At 41.5% G+C, this 20,327-nt stretch overlaps 1 protein-coding gene across 18 annotated transcripts in view; it reads left to right on the top strand.

Moving 5' to 3' along the window:
• Chka (choline kinase alpha) overlaps positions 1–20,327 on the top strand; it is a 42,785-nt gene that overhangs the window by 2,431 nt on the left and 20,027 nt on the right. For 8 of the 18 annotated variants that reach the window (NR_073190.1, XM_030250724.1, XM_011248599.3 and 5 more), the window contains exons 2-3: positions 10,633–10,744; positions 16,988–17,047. Coding sequence is in view for 3 of the 18 variants with exons in the window: in XM_006531646.1 (XP_006531709.1) it covers positions 10,633–10,744 (112 nt within the window). In the remaining 15 variants the exon portion in view is untranslated. Of the gene's footprint in view, positions 1–10,632; positions 10,745–10,785; positions 17,048–20,327 lie in introns of those variants that run through there. The other 10 variants (XR_388248.3, XR_003952740.1, XM_006531646.1 and 7 more) reach the window with 2 other exon arrangements.

Raw genomic sequence — 20,327 nt, forward strand, 5'->3', positions numbered from 1 at the left:
ATTTTCTACCAGTTTCTGTTTGATTGGTTGACCCAGTTGAGTGCCAAGTGTCTAGAAACTGGCTGGCTGGCTGCCACAAATAATCCTCAAATCCAGTTGTAGTCATTTGACTCCTTTTCTGTGCCCAGTCTCTCACCAGAGTCATGAATGCAGCAAAGTTAACTCTTAGATGGACTGCACTTCCTCTTTGCCTTTCAATGTTCAGGTGCCTCATGGATCTGAGACTATGTCAGAGGTTTATGAGCAGGTATTTAAAATATAGTTGGTAGGAAGTGGAAAAAGAAGACCACAGATACTCAAATCATTGTTGAGCGTCCTAGAAAAATTTGTCCCCAAACTTGTCCCCTGACAGGCTTAGCAGTTCTTACCAGGAGAATGGTAACGATTACTGTGGCACGGTCTTCCTTCTCCCTATGGAAGTAAAGCGAGGCCTGAGGGGATGTGCTTGTCCCACACTTGGGAGGGGAGGTAGAAGTATCAGGAGTTAAAGGCTAGCCTGGGCTATAGCAGCTTTGAAGTTGGAGACGAGCCTGGATTACATGAGACCTTTTTTCTTTTTTCTTTTTTTTTTTAAAGATTTATTTATTTATTATATGTATAATACACTGTAGCTGTCTTCAGACACACCAGAAGAGGGAGTCAGATCTTGTTACGGATGGTTGTGAGCCACCATGTGGTTGCTGGGATTTGAACTCTGGACCTTCGGAAGAGCAGTCGGGTGCTCTTACCCACTGAGCCATCTCACCAGCCCGAGACCTTTTTTCATCAGTCCAAACCAATGCTCTAGAGGAGTGACTTGCCCGAAGTCCATTGATAGCTCTCTGGTGTTCCCCTCTTCTACATTGGCCCTGGGGTCTGTTTGGACAGCCCTGTACCCAGCCTTAGAAAGACGAATCTTAAGCCCGGCATGGTGGCGCACACCTTTAATCCCAGCACTTGGGAGGCAGAGGCAGGCGAATTTCTGAGTTCAAGGCCAGCCTGGTCTACAAAGTGAGCTTGTGGTTGTCTCTATGGACTGTGTCACTCATAAGTTAAATCTGTTTTGCTCAAACCAGTCATTGCAAAAGTATGGAGAATATTTTGGGGTTTTCTTTTTTTCCTCTAAGAGTCTTGAAGGCAGGCCTTTCCTTTTGGATTGCAGTATCTTTTAAAATGTGGCGTGCTGTAAACAGGGTAGTCCGTGGTTACAGACGCTGTTGAATAAGGAGAGAAGGTGATTTAGGATGTGGGGAAGTGGGTGGTAGCTACCTAAGTTAGTGGCTTAGCTGGCTCCGTTCCATCTTCCTGGTTTATACACCTCAGTTCATTCAGCGTGTCCCAGGGTTAAGCTTTTGGCTCCTTCCCACCTCAGAATGTACTTTCTGTCCTAGCCTTAATAGTAGCAGGCTCCAATCCCTTCAGCCTGTTTATTCCCCAGAAGTGTCTCTATTGTGGTCTCTAAGACCGGGGACACTCAGAAATACCTTTTGCTTAGTCACATGGTAACAGGAGGTCCCAGGGCATTTAATTTAAGCAATTTATGTGTACTACCTTCTATCTAGTTCATTCTCCATCCTGTTGCCAGGGGATTCTCAGGGGCTATCCGTTGCTTCCATGGCTTTTGTAGCTAGGAAATAAAACCTAAAATTATTTGCATGCTCTAAGCTTGGGCTCCAGTCTACCTGGAACTTTTTGTTACTCTTTTAAGACCGCCCCTCCCCCAGCCCCAGCGCCTGAGCTCCTTGCATTGGCCCTGCTTCTGAATGAGTGCTGTGTCTCAGCACCCGGCTTTTCCTTGCTCCTGCCCTCTGCTTGGCAGTCCTTTCCCTGTTGACTGCTTTTAGAATTCCTGCTTCAAGGCCTTTCTTAGGGAGAACCAGAAAGAGGGAACTCCTCCCCCATCTACATTTCCTCTCCAGCTACTGGCCTTGACATCAGTATTTAACATGCTTGGCTGTAGGCTTGTTTCTACGTTGTGGTAGGACTGAGTCCTAGAGAGCATTTCACATCCATCACTTTTTGGTATAGGGTCTTCTGTACTGAAAACTGACCTCTCTAACTTCTACTTGGTTTGGCTTTCTTTTTAGTCTGTTTGTTTGTTTTTTGTTGGTGGGGATTGTTGGGTCTCACTCTGTAGGCTGGCCTCCAATTCTCAGTAGTCTCACCCTCCAAAGTTGTGGGATTGATTACAGGTAATAATCTCAGAGCCTGGCTTTTCTTTTTTGTCTTTATTTTTTTCAGTATTAGGAATTGAACTCAAGCCAGAGTGTGCACTCAACACCTGACCTTGGGTCTTGCCTTCATTGTGTTAACTAAAAAATTATGATCAGACTTAGCATCATCTGGATTTTATGTTGGTGTGCAGAAATTTTACTGTTTTGCATTTTACATTTAGGTGTTTGATTCATTTGAGGTTTATTTTCTTAAAAGTGTTTGTTTCTGGATTCTTTTATGTGTGTATGCATGTGGATATCCGGTTGTTTCAAGACTAGTTGTCAGAAGTCCTTCCTATTTTTCTCTATGGTGTGGCTCTTGCTCTCGTCAAGATTGCTTCTGTTTGTGGGCTCTCTGTTTTGTGTGTGCCAAGTCTTTAGTCAAGAAATTTTGCACTTGTATTGATTATTGTGGTCTTTTTCCAGGTTTATTTTTATCAACATGTTTTGTTTAATTTTTTGAGACATATTCTCACTATATAACTTTGATTGGCCTAGAACTCACTACTATAGACTAGACTGGCCTTGAACTCAAAGAGATCTTGGTCTCAAGTGCTGAGATTGAAAGTATGTGCCAATAAACCTGGCTATTTTTTTATTTATTTTTATTTTATGTGTATGAGTCTGCCTGCACTGTAAGTGTGCGCACTGTCCATGGAGACCAGCCGAGGAGGGTATCGAGGATGGTACCTGATCCCTTGTAACTGGACTTATGGGTGTTTATGAGCTGCTATTATGATACTGGGAACAGAGCCTGGGTGTTCTGTAAGACAAGCAAGTGCTCTTAACTGTTGAGCCTCCCTCCTAATTAGTGTAGTTCTAAAGGGTGATAGTGTTAGCTCTGATTCTTTTCTTCATTTCCAAAACTGTTTTGGCAAATTGTATTTTTTGCCTTTTTATAAATTTTATAATTCATTTGTTGATTATCAGAACTTTTTTTTCTATATCCTATTTTATTTTGCTATAGACTCCTCAACGTATAAAAGAGGAGCTTACATTTCTAGTAGTAAATAGGATTCCTTTTTTTAATTAAAAAATAATTTGTAGTTTATGAGTGTTTTGCTTGCATGTATGTGTATGCACTACATGCCTGTGATTTTTTTTTTTTTAAATAAATACTTAACTCAGGTCCTACAGATGCTTGGACTCCAGGTCCTTGGCAGAGCTGCCTTGCCCGTGGGCTTCCAGGTCCTTGGCAGAGCTGCCTTGCCTGTGGGCTTCCAGGTCCTTGGCAGAGGTGCCTTGCCCATGGGCTTCCAGGTGCTTCTTCTCCCATGGAATTCAGACGTGGCGGTTGAGAGGCCACTGATTGGACAGGATCACAATAAGCCCATTTTCTTTCTTCCCCCTCTCTGTTAAAGGTTTATTTATTGATTTATATTTATTTTCAAGACAGGGTTTCTCTGTGTAGCCCTGGTGGTCCTGGACCTCACTCTGTAGACCAAGCTGGCTATAGACTCAGAGATCCAACTGCCTCTGCCTCCTGAGTGGTGGGATCACATCACAGTCCAGCAAAGGTTTATTTTAGTGGGTGGGTGTGTGTGTGTGTGTGTGTGTGTGTGTGTGTGTGTGTGAGAGAGAGAGAGAGAGAGAGAGAGAGAGAGAGAGAGAGAGAGAAAGAGAGAGAGAGAGAGAGAAAATGCTTGCTTACAGGAAAGTCCAGAAGGTGGGTATTGGATCCTCTGGAGCTGAAATTACAGGCAGTTGTGAGCTGCCTAATTGGAGGTGTGGGTGCTGGGAAGTGAATTGACATCTTTTGCAAGAACAGCAAAGTGCTCTTAACTGGACACATCACTCTCTGTAGATCCCATCTTTAAAAATAGTTTGAATGTACTGTTAAGAGGACTGCAGGCTGAGCACTAACTGGAGTACTGCCTGAAGTAAGTCCCCCTCCCCAACTCTCACTCTTTCCCTTCCTTTCTTTGCTTGCTTGCTTGGTTCTGTGTAGCCCTGGGACCCAAGTACTGGGATTTTAGGTACACACTTGCATACCCTTTCATCCCTGAAGTTGTGAGTTGTTCACACAGAGCTTCCAACAGTTTGTCAATTATGAGGGTTTTCTGACCTGTAGGTGCTGTATGGGTTTCTGCTTTGCTTCTGCCAGCTTGTCTACTTTTTGGGGATCAGTCTGCTTGCAACCTCACCTCATTGATAAATCTAAGAAAAGCTTTTTCTTGTTTGGATTGAGTGGTTCTTTCTGTTTGTTTGTTTGTTTGTTTGTTTGTTTGTTTGTTTGTTTTTCCAGACAGGGTTTCTCTGTATAGCCCTGGCTGTCCTGGAACTCACTTTGTAGACCAGGCTGGCCTCGAACTCCGCCTGCCTCTGCCTCCTGAGTGCTTGGAATTAAAGGCGTGCGCCACCATGCCCGGCTGAGTGGCTCTTTCTGTATGACATACTGGAAACTGGAAATCTGAATGTAGCATCATTTTTCACTTTGGTGGGAGTTCTGAGCATATGGCTACCCCTAAGCTGAGCTGTACTTAGGTACTTTTGGTTGGAATAGTGTAGGTGTTTTTCCTCTCCTTGTTCCTTCGATGCCCTTGCACCTTGTCTCTTGGCTTGTCCAGTTTCTGCACTGACACTTTTGTTCTGTTGTTGATCTTAAATTAATTAATTATTAGTATTAGTATTATTGTTGGTTTTTCGAGACAGGGTTTCTCTGTATTGTCCTGAAACTGCCCTGGAACTTGTTGTATATACCAGACTGGCCTCAAGCTCACAGAGATCCACCTGTCTCTGTTTCTTGAGTATTGGGATTAAAGGCATTTGCCACCACTGCTTGGCTATTTTTGCAACAGGGTCTCACTATATAGTCATGTCTGGCCTTAGACTTGCTGTGGAGACCAGGCTGGCCTCCAACTGAGAACTCTCCCTGCCTTTGCTTGAGTGCAGAGGTAATGCATGCACCACCGGACCTCATTTTTGCTGGCCTTCCCTTCCACTGGAGCCTTGTCGGCCAGCTTCTTTCTAGGTCTCCTGTCTTTTAAGTTAGGGAGGCCCTTATTTTTAGTTTTTCATACAGAGTCTTTCCCAATGCACTTTTTAATCCTTCTCATTGTATTTATTAGTATTGCAGTAGCCTCCATCCTGATGGCAGAACACTTAGAAAGTAAGGTCTGCGGGGTGGGTGGGGACTAGAGAGATGAGACTCAGTCCTTAGTGGTACTGGTTGCTGACCATTTATTTGTAACACTAGTGGGAGAGAACCAACACCCTCTTCTGACCTCGTTGGATACCAGCCACATACTCTGTGCATACATACAGACAACACCTGTACACATAGAATAAAAGATAGATTTTTCTTTTTCTTTCTTTCTTCCTTTCTTTCATTCTTTCATAAGGACTAGGAGGTTAGCTCTGTGATTGGGCTAGGAGGAATACATGTGAAATGGGGAGAGTACACCTGAACTCTGAAAGGTGGAAAAGTAGTCAAAGGCAGGCTACTTTATTTTCACATATTTGACCATAATCACTATCCCTTTTGGTTTACTTTTTTTTTAATGGTTTATTTACTTCTATGAGTACACTGTAGCTGTCATCAGATAGATACACCAGAAGAGAGCATCAGATCCCATTGCAGATGGTTGTGAGCCAACATGTGGTTGCTGGGAATTGAACTCAGGACCTCTAGAAGAGCAGTCTGTGCTCTTAACCACTGAGCCATCTCTCCAGCCCTTGGTTTACTTTTAAAAATTATATGTGTATGCATCTGTGTAGAGTCAATATCTAGCATTGTCTTTAATCACTTTCCAACTTTGTTTTTAATGATATATTTCTATTTTATGTGCATTGGTGTTTTGCCTGCTTATATGTCTGTGTGAGGGTGTTGGGTTCCCTGGAACTGGAGTTACAGACAGTTGTGAGCTCCCATATGGGTGTTGGGAAGTGAATCCAGGTCCTTTGAAAGAGCAGTCAGTGTTCTTAACCATTATTAAGCCATCTCTCTAGCCCTGCACCCTATATTTTAGATAGCATCTTTTACTAAATGTAGAACTCACCAATCTGCCAAGGCTGGCTAGTCAGCAAGCCCAGAGGGTCCTGTGTCCTGTGCTGCCCAGTGCTGAATGGATACACACACACACACACACACACTGAATTTTTTTTAGACAGGGTCTCTCTGTGTAGCCTTGATTGACCAAGAACTTACTATATAGATCAGGCTGGCCTCAAACCTATAGAGATCAACCTTCCTCTGTCTCTAACTATAATTTTTAAAAGTAAACCAAGGGCTGGAGAGATGGCTCGGCAGTTGTTAAGAGCACTGACTGCTCTTCCAGAGGTCCTGAGTTCAAATCCCAGCAACCACATGGTGGCTCACAACCACCTGCAGTGGGATCTGATGCCCTCTTCTGGTGTATCTATCTGATAACAGCTATAGCACTAAGGTTAAACAGATGTGCCACTACACTTAGTTAGCAAATTTTGATTTTGAGACTTATATAAATCAGGCTGGACTCAAATTTGCTGGCTTTAGACTGATTTGAGACTTTTGAGGGGTTTTTTTTTGTTTTGTTTTGTTTAGTTTAGTTTTGTTAGGGTTGTTTTTGTTTTTTATTTTCTTTTTGTAAAGGTCTCACTATGAAGCCCTTGCTGGCCTTGAATTCACAAGAGATCTTCCTGCCTCTGCTTCCTGGTGTCCAGTGATTGGTACAAAGGGTAAATAGGCTGCCAAGGTTTGAGAAACTGCCTGTGTTTGACTTCCCTGTACTTTGACAGCAAGGCTCCCTGTGGCTGCAGAAAGAACAGTCTCTCCTCCTGAAGGGCTTTGAAGCTGGTGAGACAGAGGGACATTATTTGTTTACACCTGCCAAGGGCATGGCCATCCTGTTATCTTCTGGAACTCCAGCTGGGGTTTTGTTGCTGTGTGAGGGAATCAGTGCCCACTCTTAAGTCTCCTGGATGACTGGTATTTGCTGCCCTTGAGCTGACACTGCCTTTGAAGTCAGAAGACAGGTCTCTTTACCTCCCACGGGGAACACTGTTTTCTTTCTTCCTCTGAAGGAATCTTGAGGAGGACAAGTTGAGAGAAGGAAGCAAGCCAGCCAATTCTTGGTTCCTTGTTTTATTTTTTGGCTTTCTGTTTTGTTTTTGTTTTGTTTTGTTTTGTTTTGTTTTGTTTTGTTTTGTTTTTTGAGACAGGGTTTCCTAGCTGTCCTGGAACTCGCTCAGTAGATCAGACTAGTCTCAAACACAGAGATCCACCTGCCTCTGCTTTCCAAGTACTGAGATTTAAGGCATGTGCTACTTGGTTGAAACTCTAGTAGTTCTCCTCCTCCTCCTCCTCCTCCTTCCTCTCCCTCTCTACACACACACACACATTAGAGGACAACCTCAGGTTGGACCTCAACATTTGCCTTTGTTTGAGGCAGGTTTTCTTCACTGTATATATATATATATAATTAGGCAGCTGGCCCATGAGCTTTTGGGGATTCTCCTGTCTCTACCCTTCATCTTGACAGACACACTGGGATTATATGCAAGTATTACTTTTCTGGCTTTTACATGGCTTCTGCCAGAGGTAAGGGAAATTATTCCTTTTGGGTGACACAGACAGGAACCAATTTTACAAGTTCTGAAGGAATGCTGGCTTTTATCTAACTACAGAAATGCTTCAGCAGTCCAGCATGTGTTGATTTCTGGATATATGAACCACCTGAAACCTAACACTGGGGTTAAAGGCCAGTGCCACCAACCCTATATTTTTAAAGAGAAGTATGAGGTAAGAAAAAGCAAGATTATAAGAATCAAAAGCATTTCATAATTTAATAAACATTTTTCTCTATGTAACTTCTTGCCCTTCCTGCAGCTACAGTGATATGTGCACAATGATGACTCTAGTCCAGTAAAGTCTGTGAATCTTCTGTATGCATACTTTCAAATCTATTCACTTACTTATTTATTTAATTTTTGTGGGATTGAACACCCAAGAAAATAAAACAAACCCAGTAGTTACAAACGTAACTCAAGAATTATTTTTTCTTTATTATGTATTCTTGGCTGGCTTTAGAACTCACAGAGATCTACCTGGCTCTGCTGTTCTTTGGTATTTCCTACTGGTTATGCTGGTGTTTTTGATTTTGGCTTCAGTATCTTGTGCTTGCTATGCTGTATTGGGACTCATGTTCATTGTAAAATGCTATACAAGATGCTGAAAAATTTGTGGGTTCAAAGTCTTTGATCTCCTTGAGAAATCGTATCTAGATTTTTACCTATGATGTTTTTGATAATTTTATATGGCAGTTGCATTTTAACAGTCATTTCTATGGCCTTTGTTGGGAGCAGATCTTGTTGCCAGTTATAGGATTTGACTCGTTGGTCACTGGTTTTTTCCTTGGTTAGTTTCTCATAGTTCTTCGGCTACTGGTGTAATGACCCTATTTCAGTCATTTTGACTAACATCAAACTGTAACAGACAGCTTATTCATTGCAGTGTGTTGCCTAACCAGGACGTCAGGTAACACCATAGACCAAGGGTGCCTGAATTGTGAGCTTGTTTTTGGCTCTGCTAGCATGCCTGCCTTTTGTGACTGTGAAGACAAACTTGGAGTCAAGTCACACAGTTTAGAACAGTAGTTCATCTGCGCTGGCATTTATTTGACTAAGCTTTGGAGAGTGTGTGACAGGAAAAAAAAAGAGGGCTTACCCTGTTGCTTGGTAGTCAGAAGCTCCTGTTGGCTGTAGCTGCATATGGTGGGGAATTGTGATAAGCCCAGCAGAGGGAGGCGTCCCCCAGCTTAGTTTAGGAAGAGGAAAGCTGCTTATTCTTCTCCCTGGTGACTTCTTTCTGGGCTTTTAAACTAAAGTGACAATTGCCTAGTCTTCTGGGAATAAACCTATATACACTCTTGCTGTCATTCCTAGACATTGAGGATGTTTTTATCAGCTTACTGAAAAACTTCAACTAGGTGTGCTCCAACTGCCTGGGGCTTTGGGAGGTGAGAGTTATCTTAGTAGGAGAATGAGGAGTTCAAAGCCAGCCATCACTACATAGTGAAGTGAGCTTGAGACCAGCCTGGCATACATGGTCTTCAAAAGCCTAAACAAAACAAACAAAAGCTTAAGTACAGTTGTATAGGAGTATTTAGAAGCTTTTAACTGATTAAGGGGGAAAAAATCAAACTGGGTACGGTGGTATATATATACCTGGAGATAGTTCTAGCCCAGCTTGAGGTTCTTAGATCCTTTTTTTTCCCTTAAAAAAGTTATTTATTTATTTTTATGTATATAAGTACACTGTCACTGTCTTCAGACACACCAGAAGAGGGCGTTGGATTCCCACTACATACAGATGGTTGTGATCCACCATGTGGTTGCTGGGAATTGAACTCTGGGAGAGCAGTCAGTGCGCTCTTAACCGCTGAGCCACATCTCCAGGTCCCCCCTCCCCTTGGGGTTCTCAGATCTTGAATGGGAATCAGAATAGGAATTAGGGAACTACAATTGAAGTCCCTTTTATCTGTAGTTCATAATTGTACAGAATTTTGTGTCATCTGTTCATTTTAAGAACTGTCTTCGGTCCCTGGTCTTCTCCAGCCACGGCAGCTGATTTGCCTCCTGCTTACTGTTTAAAGAGCCTGGAATTTGCTTTTGGGTTTAGGGGTGGGAGCTGAATATGACTGACTGTAGGTCATTATTATCTCCTGAAATCCCCTAATGTAGATTGTTTTTTCTTTTAAAGACTTACTTAAAAATGATTGGTGTTTTTACTAACCTTAGCATAAAATAGTTAAGTCTTAGATTCACACACCAAATTGAAAAGCCTAGGAGAAGTCTTAAGATTGTCCCACCTGGGCAAGGAACATTTACTAGACAAGGTCACCACCTCCAAACCTAACATGACTGACCCCTGAGACCCACATAATAGAAGGACAGTACTAGGTTTTGTCAGGTTGTCCTCTGATCTCCACATCTACTCAGTGGAAAACACCCTACCAATGAAAAAAAATTGTCCAAAGATTTTTTTTTGTTTTTTGAGACAGGGTTTCTCTGTGTAGCCCTGGCTGTCCTGGAACCCACTTTGTAGACCAGGCTGGCCTCGAACTCAGAAATCCACCTGCCTCTGCCTCCCGAGTGCTGGGATTAAAGGCGTTCGCCACCACCACCTGGCATGTCCAAAGATTTTGATAGTGATCACAATAATATAATGGAAATGGTAGGCTATATTGATTTGCAGAGAAGCATCTGAGCATCCCATTAGTGCTAAGGGGCTTCTTCCTTGGTCCTTCTCACATGAGTTACATGAGGGTGATTCAATGGGTCCAACTCTAGAAAAAACAGATTGAGGATTTATCTGTTTAATAGAATTCATTTGTTTGAAAATGGGAGTTCACATTTCAAATATCCTGAGAGAATACACCAAGATTCAGATGAGTATCCGTCAGCTTGTCTGTATTCACCGAAGAAGAATGTCTGAGCTTCCCTTCTGTGTATTCTCTTGCAGGGGTGGTCTCAGTAACATGCTGTTCCAGTGCTCCCTGCCAGACTCCATAGCCAGCGTTGGCGATGAGCCTCGGAAAGTGCTCTTGCGGCTCTATGGGGCAATCTTAAAGATGGTGAGTCCAGGGTTCACCTGGGAGGGGTTGGTCCACTGACATGCCACTCTTTCCTAAGATACCTGCAAAGAGATCCTAAGTACTATAGACATGTACTAAAGATACTTAACTGCTTTTATTTTAATTGGGCTGCACACTTGGCTTATTGTATACAGTCTAATATTAATTAGTAAACTAGGACCTAGAGAAATCAAGGTTGACCTTTGATAGTGATTTCTTCATTGAACTTTTCAGCTTATTTTTAGCTGATAAATTTTAACGTGGGGAAGGTATTTTAGACCTAATCAGCAATATTTTATCCTGTTTATACAATTTTTATTTAAAATATTTTGATTTTATGCATATGGTTGTTTGCCTGTGTGTGTTTGGCTATCATATGCATGCAGTACCTGTGGAGGCCAGAAGAGGGCATCAGAAACCCCAGGACTGGCGTTAAAATGGTTGTGAGCTACTATGTAGGTGCTGGGAATTTTACTTAGCCTCTCTGCAAGAGCAACTGCTCTTAAAGTATGTACAAGTATTAGCATCCTGTTTGAATTGTTTGAGTTTTAAAGAATGTTACAGTTAAAGTATGACTTCAGTGCAGGTGAATGGTTGAATTATTAACATTTCTCTGAGAGTTCTTTAAAGCTTTGAATTTGTTAGATTAATAATAATTGTTATCTATCTATCTATCTATCTATCTATCTATCTATCTATCTATCTATTTATTTATGAGGCAGGATTTCACTGTAGCCCATGATGCCTGGGACTCACTATATTAATCCAGACTGGTCTTAGACTTGAGATCCTCCTGTTTTGGTCTCCTGCATTCTGTGATTACAGCCACGTACCACTAAGCTTGCTGCCAAACTGTAGTTTTGCTTTGTTTTTTAAAAATCTATTTAGTGTGTGTGAATGCTTTGCATGCATGTCTGTCTGTATGTCACTTGCATGCCTGGTTCCTTTGAAGGCCAGAAGAAGGCACCAGATCCCCTAGGTCTGCAGTTAGAGAACTTTGTGAACTGCTGTGTAGGTGCTGGGAATCGAACTCTGAACCTCTAGAAGATCACTCGTGCGTTCAACCACTGTGTCATCTCTAGCCCAAAAGTAACATTTTAAAGCATAGTTTTTGAAAAAAAAAAAATGGTGTCCTTTAGGCACATTTAATGAAACAATCTTATTCTTTTTCCTTTGAGAATCGCTGTCTGATGTGCTCCAGTCTTATCTTTTAAAGCATTTCCTATCTCAGCAGCACTTTTAGATAGCTGCTGAAGTCACTTCTGTTAAATCTAATCTATCGAATCTGCCACTTCTATGCACAAATTAAGTAGAAGCATTTTCTTTTTTCTTTTTTAAAAAAAGTATTATTTTATGTGTATGGGTGTATGTGCACTGGGTTTGTGCCCAAGGAGATGAAAGAAGGTAGCAGGTCCCCGGAAACTGGAGTTTTCGGCATGTTGTGAGCTGTCGTGTGGATGCTAGAATTTGAACCCAGGTTCTCTGGAACAGCAGTGTCCTTAACCACGGAGCCATCTCTAGCCCTAGTAGAAGCATTTTAAATGCTCACAGTATGTTCTTCCATGTGTTACACTAAAACTTTCATTTTGTTTTTTTGAGACAGGATCTCTCCACACTGTAGCCCAAGCAGGCTACACTCAAACTCAACAGCAGTGCCCTTGTCTTGGCCTCCAAGTTATAAATACTGGGATTATAGGCCTGAGCCGCCATGTCTAGACCTTGCTGCACTAATGAGAGCTTTGACATGCTCTGCAACTGTGCTTGACAGTTGGTCTAGTAAGGTTGTCACCACTTGAAATGCGACAAATGTGTGTGGCTGATGAACTGAATTTACATTCTATTCAAATTGACACTGTCACATGGACTTGGACGTTAGTCTACTGGATAGCTGAACTCTGTGTAGGTGTCATAGAAAGTCTTACATAGTTAAGATAATGCAAGTGTCTGCAAACAGGTTTTTTCAAACAGAATTCTATACCTCAGTTTATTTTTTGAGAAAAACACATATACTGTTAGGTAGCTCAAAAATAAATAGCAGAATGTGGACTAGCAAGATGGCTTAGTGGGTAAAGGGCCTGCTGCCAGGTGGCTCAAGTTTAGTCTCTGAGACCCATGGCAGAAGGAGAACCACGTCCTGAGACTCCTGACCCCACACGTGCACTGAAGTTGAGTGCATGAGCAACAACAGTGAGAGCACTAAATTAGATGTAAAGACGAGATTTAAGTAGCAAGTGGTTAAGTCTATCTAAGGTAGAATTCATTAGCTCTTACCCTCTGATAGAAGAGAATGTACTTTACAAACAGACCGTTTGAATTAGGGAGAGGTACATCTCTCCAGATTCTTTTTTTTGTAGTTAGGAAAATGTTAAATCTTCCATTTCTGAAGTGAGATCCCACTGTAATAGTTGGAGGCCATGTTTGCCAGCCTCTGAGTAGAAAGGTGCATGCCGTATCTTAGCACATAAGAACCACATACCAAGCCAGGCGTGGTGGCGCACGCCTTTAATCCCAGCACTCGGGAGGCAGAGGCAGGTGGATTTCTGAGTTCGAGGCCAGCCTGGTCTACAGAGTGAGTTCCAGGACAGCCAGGGCTACACAGAGAAATCCTGTCTCGAAAAAACAAACAAACAAAACAAAACAAAACAAAACAAAAGAATCACACACCAGACTGGGCAGTGGTAGCAAAAACCTTTAATCCCAGCTCTCAGGAGGCAGAGGCAGGCTGATCTCTGAGTTCGAAGCCAGCCTGGTCTACACAGTGGGTCCAGGACAGCCAGGAATTCCTGTCTGGAAAAACCAAAGAAAAGAAAAGAAGAAAAGAAAAAAGAGAAGGGAAAGGAAGGGAAGGAAGGAAGAAAGATAGAAAGAAAAAGATAGAAAGAAAAGGAAAGAAAGAGAAAGAAAGAAAGGGAAAGAAAGAAAGAAAGAAAGAAAGAGAAAGAAAAGAAAAGAGGGAGGGAAAAGCATATACCAAGCAGTCTCACTTTGATGTAATAGAAAGTAAAAAAAATTTTTTTTTTTTAATTAATTTATTTATTATATGTAAGTACACTGTTGCCGTCTTCAGACACTCCAGAAGAGGGAGTCAGATTTTGTTACGGATGGTTGTGAGCCACCATGTGGTTGCTGGGATTTGAACTCTTTTTTTGCTGGGATTTGAACTTGACCTTCGGAAGAGCAGTCGGGTGCTCTTACCCACTGAGCCATCTCACCAGCCCAAAAGTAAAAATTTTTGACGGAAAAAGGTTTTTCATTTGTTTCATAGCTGAGAATTCATATTTTCATATAATTAATATAGTTAGCTTAAGTGCAGTTTTCCTACCAAAGTTTAAATAGTTAAGTCATGAATTTCAGCTTCAAGTTGCATTTTTAAAGAAGATTAATTATTATATATATACATTCTAGCTGCCTTTAGATACACCAGAAGAGGGTATCAGATCCCAGTATAGATGGTTGTGAGCCACCATGTGGTTGCTGGGAATTGAACCCGGGACCTCTGGAAGCACAGTCAGTGTTCTTAACCACTGATCTATCTCCCAGCCCCCCAAATTGCATTTTTTTGAGGGAGGGGAGTTCTCAAACTCTGCAGGGTCTAGCAGGGATATTTGCTGCCAGCTTGGAGTTTTGGATATTAATAGCTGCTGGCCATTGGGGATATTGTGAGAACACAGTGAGAGGAATCAAATTCAGGAATGCTGAAAATGGCTGTGTAGCAGAGAGTAGAAAGGAGGAACACATGTGAGAGCCAAGCCAGAAATGTATGTTGGGCTTCCGTGGCACCATGCCAGGACTATACCATGGATTTTAATTCTTTGCAGACAGTTTTTTCAAAACAGTCTTAAATTTTATTTTATTTTTCTCTTTTAGAACTTTCAAATTAAGCTAATGAATTGAGCTATCATGGAAGGAAATATTTAAGGTCTATGGTGAGGGGTTTATTATCATAATAACAACCTTGCCAACAGTCATAGTAAACTGTCATTTTCACATGTAGCTGAGAAAAACAGGAGTGTCATTACCCTAGTAAACAATAAATCCCATTGCTTTAGTAAACCTCTGCACTAAAGGAGAGTTTAGTTAAATTCTGTTTTTCTTCTTTTTTATCTCTATTACATGTGGAAGCCCCCATCTTTCGTGTGTTTATCCAGACACAAGTGTCTCCCTAGCCAGCTGTGTCAGTGCCATAAGTAACTTCTGAGGGCCACACCTTCCTCTCTCTCGAAGAGGATTAGTTGAGGACTACTACACATAATGGCAGACTTAGTTATTTTTCAGAATTTTTTGACGATTGCGTAATTTTAGGATGGATTTAATTTAGTATGTCCTTCCATTCCCTTTTCCCGTTCTTTTTTTTCTCTCCCTTTTCCGTTCTTGCTTTAAGCATTTTGAACTTCTTCTGAGAATCAGATACTAAATGGAAATATTTCTTAAGCTTATTCTTTGATCCATAACTGTTTGGTTTAGAATAACTAACTGCTTCTTAGCCTTTTCACTTCTCATCCTGGTATTTTGAGATTCTAATGTCCTTTATTCCTATAGTCACAGTGAAATGACTGCTCTTTGGTGCAGTTCTAAGGGTACAAGAAAACCAAGAGGTAACTCTGGGTTACCTGGGTTAACCCTCTGGGTTAAGGCCCACAGTTTGTGTCCCCCCAAACAAACATCTGTCTCTTCCTATTCCCCTTATTCTCTTTTATATAAAACATAAGCAAACTTCCCAATTGTGTCTTCAGGTTCTGTTTAGGATTTCTGTGAGTTTTATGGGCATATGCAAAAGTCCTTGGTTTAAAAAGGGTAAGAGTTTCTTTTGAAAATATGAGCACAAGATGAGACAAGGGCCACACACTGTGCAATATTTATAGGAAATTTTGAAACAGGAACATACTAGGTTGTTTTTAACATGGCAGCACAATTTAGTGGCTTTACATAACCTAGCTTCAATTTTAATGAAGAGGATGTTTTTATTAGATAGGTAATGAAAACAAAGCTCAAGTATAAAATTACTGTGAACTAAAATAGTTGAGTAGAAAATTTGAAAAGAAAATAGTGGAACCTTTTCCACTTTGGATGGCAATATAATTATTAGAAGAGCGCGTAGACATCTTGAGCCAGATGTCAGTGTAACTTGAATTTTTTCTTTGATACTGGAAAGGAACATGAGCTCTGCAGCATCCTTTAGCAAAGAAGTAAGTTTAGTTGATTACAGATAAGTAGTTTATTTATCATGAATTGTGGGAGACACAAATGTCAGTATGTATTGTCCGTGTGGTGTCAGCTATTGCAGTTGGCAGAAGGCTCAGAGGTGCCTCATTTTCCCTGTGTCAGAACCGTGACTGTTAGGCCAGATCCTCTGCACGAATAGCGGGACTGGCCTCACCACTGTAGACAGCCTGGGCATGAATGTCTAACACATCAAAGAGCTCCTTCCAGTACTGTCTGCAAAACAATAACAGAAGGCTAATATTACTGCTTGTTTGAATACTAACTATAATATAATTAAAGGTATCAAGGCACAAAGCAGATATGTATCACTGATCCAAAGATTATAATTTAGAACATTGTCCCTTTTGAGTTCAGAAGAAAACACAATGTATTCTTATTTTCTCTTAATTACAGTTTAAAAATTAAACCACAGTAAGAGTAGCTTATACATAATCAGTACAGAACTATTGGGTACTGAGAAATTAGTTGTCCATGAATATTTCTGTGAAGAATTCAGGTCATACTTTGTGCAGTGACTGGTGGAGAGCGAGGCCCTGGCATTGAGGTCTGGGAACTGCCATCTTTTCCTTGTTACATTAATGTCATTATGAGTTCAAGTTGTTTGGTTAACAAAGATCCCCTGTGCTTCAAGAACAGTGTAATTACATCTGTCTCTGGCAGCTGGAACCTCATTCTCAGAACTGAAACACTCCCATCATGGGCACCCACTAGCATTTCTCAGCTAATGCTCTCCAGACGTGGTTGCCAAATCACTACCTATTGTCCTTCAATACCTGCTTTGGTGCCTTTAGGTAACTAAATAAACCACAGACTGACTGTCTAATTTTGGCGTATTCAAAGTGTTTTTGTCTTGCTGGTCGTAAGTGTTGGGGATTTTAGCACAAAACCAATGCAGATCTTGTCTCTGGAATGATGGCTTGACCACAGCCCACCCCTCTCTGGGAAGGAATGTATTGGGGGAATGAAGGGTGTGGGGGGTAATGTACCACTTTAGCTGTGTGCATGTGTTCTCTGCTGCAGGCTTGTCCATGCGATCGTGCCTGGAGCACTCTGGTTTCCAGGTGACAGACACGATTCACGGTATAGTATGAGATCTCTGAAGTTGGAGCATTCTCTACAGCTTTCATTTCTTTATTTAGTTTTTGGATTCAAGAAATGCTTTTTAAAAAGAAAATTGTAATGCTTGTTAAGTAGCAGCAGCTACAGTTCTGTGCTTAAAGAGGAGCAGTGATTAAGATTTCAGAATGTTATATATTGAAATACCTTTTCCTTTTGCTTTTTTTCCCCTTTCTTCTTTTTTTTGTCCAGGGCAAACTAGAAACCCTATCTTCTGTTTCCTCAGTAGAAAATGACAAACATTTAATAATACTCAAAATTCATGGCTTCAATTTCCGGGTGCAGTTGCAGTGCTCAGGTTCTCCCTCCAGCACACCATGCACGTATATCTATTGGTGGTGGGGTAAAGATAGACACCCTTCTTCACCCTCAGCACTGGGTGCCATTTCCTGTGTGAAGCCTAGCAGTATTGACCTACCCTGGAAGTATGCCAGACCAGAGAGGTGAGACACTCTTGGAAAAAGACACTTACAACCCTTGGAAATGCAGGAAGCCTCAGGTCAGTCACCAGATTGACTGGAAAAGACCTGAACCCTGAGAATGTGCTGAAAGGAGCCTCCAGTTTCTGGCTTCCACTTGCCAATGTTGGCATATGTCCCCAAGGCCTCTTAGAGGCTCTGATCTGTCACCCATATTCATGAAGTCAGCTATGTTAAAGACAACTCATGCCCAGGAAGGTGGACTAGAATAGTCATAGAAATGACTTGTTTAGATCCCATGAGCTAGCTATATAAGCTGCATTTTAAACCATTGCATTGCATTGAGATCTTGTAACCTGTTCTGTAATGTATTTTGACATTGCTGGGGAAAAAAACAAACAAAAAAAAAACATTTTTCTTTTATTTTACTATTGAAACCAAGGAGGAGGAAGGCCTATAATAATACTGAGGAGCACACATGCTACAAAGTGTTGAGGGCCAGCAAGTGAGTCAGTGAGCAAAAGCTCTCCCAGCAGGCTTAAACCCAAGATGGAGGAAGAGAACTGACTCCTGAAAATTGTCTTCTGACTGCCACAGGGACATCACAGATTGTGAACATCTACATTCATACACATATATGTGCACATACATAGCAATAACAAATAAAAAGTAAAAGCATGTTATTTGAGTCCATGGCTTTGTGAAAGCCCCAACTCTGGTTTGTTTAGTTTTTTTGTTTTTGTTTTTGTACCCTCACCTGAGATGGAACAATAACATTAATTAGTAGCAGGGACTGTTCAGAATTTTGGCAATACTTCCATGTTAGGATGTCTCTTGGCAGACATGATAGTTCAGGCCTTTAATCTCAGCATTCAGAAGGCAGGAGGCAGGAAGATCCCTAAGTTCCAGGCCATTGAGGAACATACTGAGATCTTTTTTCTAAAACATTAAAAAACTAAGCAAGAACAACAAAAGCTGTGGTTGTTGAGCTGGAGTGAAGACTTCAGGTCTTCACAGCCAGGCCTGGGCTGCACAGCAAGGGCTTCTGGCACTCAGCCAGAGGTCGCTCGCTCCTTCTTTCCTGGGATCCTAGTAGACTGCAGACGAGAAGCTGCTCAGGTTCTGCTTAGTCCTGCTTGGGCGTTGGCTTATTCCAGAAGAAACAGACTATTTAGTTAGGCTCTCCTCTCCTCTCCTTTCCTTTCTTTCCTACCTTCTGTCCTTTCCACTGCCTGGCCCAGAATTTATATTTTAATACATTTTTATTTTAAATTTAAGAATAGATCAATAAAAAGAATCTTTACAGGGACAGGGGAGCCAGCTTAGTAGTTAAGACATCTTAAAGTACACGCAGAGGACCCAGGCTCAGTTCCTAGCACCTACGTGATGGCTCACAGTCAAGTATAACTCCAGTTCTGGGAACCACTTCAGGGAAACACCTTCTAGCTTCAACAGTCATCAGACACACATGTTCATATCTTCATTCAAACACACACATACACACATGATTAAAAATAAAAGCATAGAATAAAAAATTTTAAGACTACACATAAATAGATATTACATAGGGCCATGGAGAGGCTTAGGGAATAAAAGCGTTTGCCACACTAACCTGATAGCCTGAGCTGAATCTCCGGAACCACAGTGGAAGGAGAGAGCAAGTTGCTCTCTGACCTCCAGCACACACACAGATAATAAAGTAACTGATATTCAAATTTGGGTAACTTTCAAGTTAGTTGGAGGAAAATATAAAGTTGTACTCAATGTTTAAACAAAGTATTTTAATACCTGTCTTAAATAAAATTCTGTCAGTAAAATAAATTAATTAGTACACATTCTAAATTCCTAATTTGCTTTCTGTCTGGACAGTCTTTGGGACTCCCACACAAAGTAGGTGGCTGCTTGGTGCACCCTAGAAGGTGTCTGCCTTTACACAAGTTCATGGCCCATCTCTCTTCCTGCTTTGAGATTTCCTGTCCTTTCTTCCCAGTTCCAGCTCATTCTGTACTGAGGAAATAGAACATGGGAATACAGAAGTCCGTCTTGTCTTTGTGATGGTGCTCTTATGGTATAGATCATAGGTTCCACTTGGAACAGGATGGGGTGAGTGGGTGTGGGAAAGGAGCAATGGAATTGATGTCCTGGTATTGTTAACACTATTTTTAAAAGGAGCGGTTTTGGGACTAAGCTAGTTCGTATTTTTAGGTAAAGTGACTTGTTTGGAGAGCACCATTAGACAGGGAAAGGACTTCTGTTAGCTAACAACCTGTTAACTGTTTCCCTAAGATACGGTTAGAGCAGGAACAGCCTAGGAATAACCATAGTCACTTAGGGTTTTGTACAGGTCAAATCCCGTTACAGCAGTCAGAGGATGTGAAAATTCTTCATTTGTCCTGACTTTCTACAGTGTATTAGTATGTAACTATCAGACCATAGAACTTGTTTTGTTTATAACTTTCCTTGAAGAAAAAAAAGCACAGAGACATTTAGCCCCATTGGGTCTCCTGATTGACATGCAGTCAGTTCCCCCATCCTGAGTCAGCTCTGAGGCACTTGGTGACTCCTTGAGCATGTTTACCATGTGCAGCACAGTATAGTGCTTGCTTGCCTACACCAGCCACAGCAAAGAAGCATCAGGATTGTTTGTGTGTGCTTTGAGGGAGCACTAACAGTAAAAAAGCAGAGCCTGTCATTCATGAGGAACCCATAGATCCCTTGAGATAAACTGCTGGGTGATACCAAAACGATGGGGCCAGTGCCAGAGTGCTCTGTATAAGAAGCGGTAAAGCTTTCTAATCCTGAGTCTCCTCACACTGTCAGCAAAG

The sequence above is a fragment of the Mus musculus genome, chromosome 19, assembly GCF_000001635.26.
Source record: "Mus musculus strain C57BL/6J chromosome 19, GRCm38.p6 C57BL/6J".
Taxonomy (NCBI): domain Eukaryota; kingdom Metazoa; phylum Chordata; class Mammalia; order Rodentia; family Muridae; genus Mus; species Mus musculus.